General features: G+C 35.4%; 1 protein-coding gene across 1 annotated transcript; it reads left to right on the top strand.

Moving 5' to 3' along the window:
* Nucleotides 1-2,313: 2,313 nt before the first annotated feature.
* LOC128589632 (cytochrome c oxidase subunit 7C, mitochondrial-like) lies at nt 2,314-2,687 on the top strand. The gene has a single exon (XM_053596346.1). The coding sequence runs from the start codon at nt 2,368-2,370 to the stop codon at nt 2,557-2,559; it is 192 nt and encodes a 63-aa protein (XP_053452321.1). The 5' UTR covers nt 2,314-2,367; the 3' UTR covers nt 2,560-2,687.
* The last annotated feature ends 3,025 nt before the right edge of the window (nt 2,688-5,712 follow it).

The raw sequence follows: 5,712 nt of genomic DNA, 5'->3' as shown, positions 1-5,712 counted from the left end.
TCTTCTACTGTCATAGAATATATTGCTTTTCCAGGTACCTACATTTATAGTGGGATTTGGTGCACAACAAGGCATTCTTTTTGAATGAATTATTTATTCTTATTGAGTACTGTCTACATTGTTTTTCTCCTTTCATTGTAGTATCAAGAGCAACGGGGGAGAGGTTTATGTTAGGTTGCCTTTGCAATTTTTGATTTTTCAAAACCATGTTCAAGGGAATAAAAAGCCAATAATATCCTTTGACTACCTTTTGTTTTTCCGCTATAATATTGTTCTTGCTTTTTCAACTGATATTTTATCACAAAAGTGGAAGAAGAGGATGTAAAAATTGAGGCAAAAGTAACCAATATTGACAGATTATCATTTTCCTGTAAAGGACATATTTTTCTATTGGAGTTAGACCTAAAAAGAGAACATGGATATAGAAATAGTGATAGTTGGAAGACATGGTGGGTTGTAGTATAGCAGAAAACACATATTTATATAGTGGTTTATGTCTGTATGAGTACACTCTAAAAATTATAATTCCATATTGCAATTCCAAATTATAAAATACGTGATCCTAAAATAGTGGCTGTTTCTATGTACAACATATAGGAACAATTATAGAAGAGAAGAAATGAATTTTATCATAAATCCAAATTCATTGAAAACCACTAATAGAAATTTAAGCCTTCAATTTCAGTTACATTCTTATAAATTTTTAAAGTGAAAACTAATAGATTAATAAAATATTCATTATCCTTCTTCTCAATTTAAACTTCTTAAACTTACAAATTTTTAAAGGGTCTATTAGATTCTATCATGTGGACCCTAGAATTTACTTTATCATTCAGCTTATGTTGGACATACTGAGTATTTAAATTAAATGCAGCTACAATAAACATTGTCATGTCAAAATACTTAACGGCACTTCAAGATTTTACCTTAGCTTGGATTTTTCAAAATAAAATTATGAGATTAAAGACTATACATGCTGATAGATTTTGCTAAGTTGCTGCCATGAGAAGTTGTCTGAATTTTCGACAGCTTCAGCCTTGTGTGAGTGCTTATTTCATCACTTCCTTTCTCTGCGTAATATTAATATGCAATCATTTACGTTTTCCCAATTTGATAAACAAAGGAACACGTTTTATTTTTAAGTTAACACTCCTTTCATTAATATTAAGCTGAATATTTTTTATGTTTTATTAGCTATTTTTTCTTTTTGTGAATTATTTTAATCTACTGGAATCTCATGTACTTATCAATTTTTGTTATTATGTGATGGCAATTAAAGAACTCTAATTCAGAAAAAAATAATACTCTTTAGTTTAAAGGTAGTTTATAATCAACTCAATGCTGTTCGAAATGTTTAAAAATATTTTTAGCTCACATACCTAGAAAGTCTAAAAGAATGAACTTGGATCCATGTCTGAAATTATAAAAGGTTCTTCTCCAGCCCTTATGTGACCTCTGGGCTTTGATAGTCTCTTGTTTTGTTGACAAGTTAAAGGGGCTCTCCCAGCTTATGACTGTACTTGTCTACAGGAAGAAGCAACCCTCCTGGGTAGCCTGAGGGGGCAGTGCCTACCCCCACGATAGAGAAGGCAGATCCTTAGGGATGGGGAAGTTCTGATATGGAATGGACACAGAACCCACAAAATGAGGGATGTGGACTTTCATCCAATACCTCATATCAAATACCACTGCATTTTTCTAAGACTCTTTGAGTTAAGATCTTACATTTCATACTTTTGTCTCAGACAGAAGAAATAACTGTCAGTAAGTTCCACCACACTGACAAGTCAAATTTGAGTTTCAACTATAAGGTTGGTTCAGCAGAAGTTAATCTTAAAAATAGCTTTGTTGTGTTTCTACTTATATTACATTTCTATTTGCCAATCACTTGACAGGACTCTAATAATCTAGGGATTTTTTATTTTACACCAGAAGTTCAAGAGTAGCTTTGCCAAGCAATTTGCTCATAGTATATAAGTCAGGTCCCTGATGTCGTTTATGAGGCCTGGAAGTGAGTCTTACCAGGACAGACAAAAGTATCTGCATGGAAGCCCACCTAAGTAAATTCATCTCTATCATTTCTTCTCTCAGTTTTTTTTAAGTGCTTCAAGTTTAATTCAAGTAATTGAGGCTTATTTTTGTAAATAAAATGATCTTTTAATATAAAATATTTGTAAGAAAAAAATTGAAATTGTCATTCAATTGACCTATACAGTGGGTGCCAAAAATATATATATACATTTTAAGAAAGAAAAAAACTGCATTAAAATTGTAATACTCAAATGTACTGATAAAAAATGAATACAGATTGCCGCCATTTCTTCCGCCTTGGGTCTCTGGCCTTTCGCAGAGCTCTCCAAAGGCGCCATGTTAGCACAGAGCGTGCCGAGGTTCACAACCTCTGTGGTCTGTAGGAGCCACTACGAGGAGGGCCCCGGGAAGAATTTGCCATTTTCGGTGGAAAATAAGTGGCGGTTACTAGTTATGATGACTTTGTACTTTGGATCTGGATTTGCTGCACCTTTCTTTATAGTAAGACACCAACTGCTTAAGAAGTAAAGATGTTTTCATTCATCCATTTAACAGATATGAAGAGCATTTAAAAGGTGTATTCTATTTGAAAAATGGATCAAACTCTTGAACTCAAGAGCATACTATTTGAGTTTGTAAATAAACTTAAGATGTGACTGCAAAAAAAAAAATAAATAAAAAATAAAAAATGAATACAAGTCATGTTTGACTTCTGCATTTACAAGCAGTGCTCTGAGTGGTTACCATCAGTGTCCAGAAAATTCTGATAATGGCAAATTACTCCTTGAGCAACATTGACCAAAGTGGCTACTTTTATCACTGCACATGCTATTTCTATTTTTTTCTGAAGTCCCACCGGTCTCACTGATTTTCTATGGCACACATCCTTTAAGGTCCCCCATACTCACACCTCCATTGTCATTGCACTTCCACAGTGTTCTCAGATTCCAAACACCACTTCAAAATGGTCTTGCCCTCCTTGAACGGTGATGGTGCTTCTGCCATTTTCTCCGACCATCCTGCCTGTTGCAGGGTGACACCGGCAGTCTATTGATTAATACCATCATTTGAGTGAACATCATACTACACATTACTGCCATAACTGAATTCAACTTCACCATCTAATACACAGATTACATGTATTAAATGTGCATAATTTTTTTTTTTTTTTGCCACTTCCAGTATACAACCAAAGAAATGAGGAGCTGGCCAAACTGAGAAGCAGCACATGCTGATGAGAAATTAAACAGTTGTCAATTACTCCATAACCTTGATTCAAAATAGTGAAGGATGTCAGAAACCCTGCAGTAGATGGTGTCGTTTGAAAGACACCATTGCTGTAATTGCTTTGTTATTTTTGCTAATTATACATTTAAAAAAAAAACCCACTATATATCCTCACCTCCAATAAAGAAACAAAGTTAATTTTCTCACCCCTTGAATCTGACGTAGAATGAAACTCACTTTAGCTAAGGGGATTAACACAGAGAGGTTTGAAAAGCACTTGTTCATTGGGACTTTTCCTTTTTCTCTTAAAACCTTATTGCTGCTGATAGCCGGGCGTTGTGGCGGGCGCCTGTAGTCCCAGCTACTCGGGAGGCTGAGGCAAGAGAATCGCTTAAGCCCAGGAGTTGGAGGTTGCTGTGAGCTGTGTGAGGCCACGACACTCTACCGAGGGCCATAAAGTGAGACTCTGTCTCTACAAAAAAAAAAAAAAAAAAAAAAAAACAACAAAAAACCTTATTGCTGCTGTGTGAGTGATCTCCATGGAGCCTGCATGACAAAATCAAAGGAAGATGCTCGGCCCGTTATGCCTGTTGCCCCAGTCAACAACTGAATTGCTCTCAGATTCAGAAGTAGGGCCACTTTAAACTGTCCAAGCCCTAAATGAGCTGCTAACAGACCGTAGAAACATGAGGGAAAAAAGAACAAAAATACCTAAAGCAAACTGGGTCCAGCCTGGATGAGCAGAACCAGTTATCCTTTATTTTTATGAGTAAATCTAAATTTACTCACACATTTTAAGCCACTAAGTTTTGGGAAACTTGTTGTACTTAGTATATCATTGAATAACTGAAAGAAATTATCCATTGCTCTAAAAAGTAAAGCAGGGAGACCATTTTAAGGGTACCTGAGATGACATTTCAATCATGAGGGATTCTTTTGCTCAGTGAATAGCCAAACTTGCCCAGAACTTAAGGAAAAGATGATTTTTGAAATGTTATTTTATTAGTATAATTTTAAGTGATACAAGTGTAGTTTTGTTACATGGATACATCAGAGAGTGTAGTCCAAGCTTTCAGTGTAAACTGTCACCTGCGTAATGTACATTGTACCCGTTAAGTAATTTTTCATTTCTCCCTATCCCCGCTCTCCCAGCCTTCCCAGTCTCTGAGGTCTATTGTTGCACACTCTGTGTCTACCTGTACACATTATTTAGCTTTCACTTAGCAATGAGAACAAGTGATATCTGAATTTCTGTTTCTGAGTTGTTTCACTTAATATAATGGCCTCCAGTTCATCCATGTTGCTGTAAAAGATGTGATTTCATTCTGTTTATAGTTGAATAGTATTCTACCATGTCTGTGCACACATAGACACACACCCCACATTTTCTTTAGCCATTCATCTATTGATTGACACTTAGTTGATTCCAAATCTTTGCTATTGTCAATAGCACTGTGATAAATATACAAGTATGAGGCTTTTTTTTTTGGTAAGATTACTTGGATGGGTAGATAGCCAGTAGTGTGACTGCCGGACCACATGGTAGTTCTACTATTTTAAGTACTTTGGGAAATCTCCATACTGTTTTCTACAGAAGTGGTACTAATTTACACTCCTACCAATGGAGCATAAGCATTTCCTTTTCTCTGCATCCATGCCAACTTCCACTACTGTCTGACATTTTAATAATAGCCAATTCTGACTGGTGTAAGATAACATCTCCTTGGAGTTTTAATTTGCATTACTCTGATGCGGAGTGATGTTGAACATTTTTTCACGTTCGTTGGCTATTTGTATGTCTTCTTTTAAAAAGTGTCTATTCATACCCTTTGTCCACTTTTTAATGAGTTTATTTGGTTTTTCTTGTTGTTGTTATTGTTGTTGTTGTTTTGTTTGGGGTTCTTGTAAATTCTGGATATTAGCTCATTGTCAGGTGTATAATTTGCAAATAGTTTCTCCCTTTATCCAGTTCTTTCCCATTCAACAGGTTATCTTTTCACTTGACTGATTATTTTTTTTGCCACACAGACGATTTTTGTTAAAGTACATCCCATTTGTCTATTTTTAGTTCAGTATCATTTGCACTTGAGGTCTTAGCCATGAATTTTTTGCCTATACCAAAGACCAAGAAGAGTTTCCACTAGGTTTTCTTCTCATATTTTTTTAAAATAAATGTGATTCATTATATAAACATAAGTGAAAACAAAAACCATATGATCATTTAAGTAGATGCAGTAAAGGCACATGACAAAATCTAGCATCACTTCATGTTAAACACCTGCATAGTGAGGGCATAGAACTACAATACCTCAAAATAATAAAGTCCATATAAAACAAGCCCAGAGCCAATATCCCATGGAATGGGGCAAAGTTGAAAGCATTCCCCTCCCAAATTGGAAGAAAACAAGGGGATGCCCACTTTTCCCATTTCTAGTCTATGTATAAGCCCTAGTG

The sequence above is a fragment of the Nycticebus coucang genome, chromosome 1, assembly GCF_027406575.1.
Source record: "Nycticebus coucang isolate mNycCou1 chromosome 1, mNycCou1.pri, whole genome shotgun sequence".
Taxonomy (NCBI): Eukaryota; Metazoa; Chordata; class Mammalia; order Primates; family Lorisidae; genus Nycticebus; species Nycticebus coucang.
This window is presented reverse-complemented; position numbering and strand designations above follow the sequence as displayed.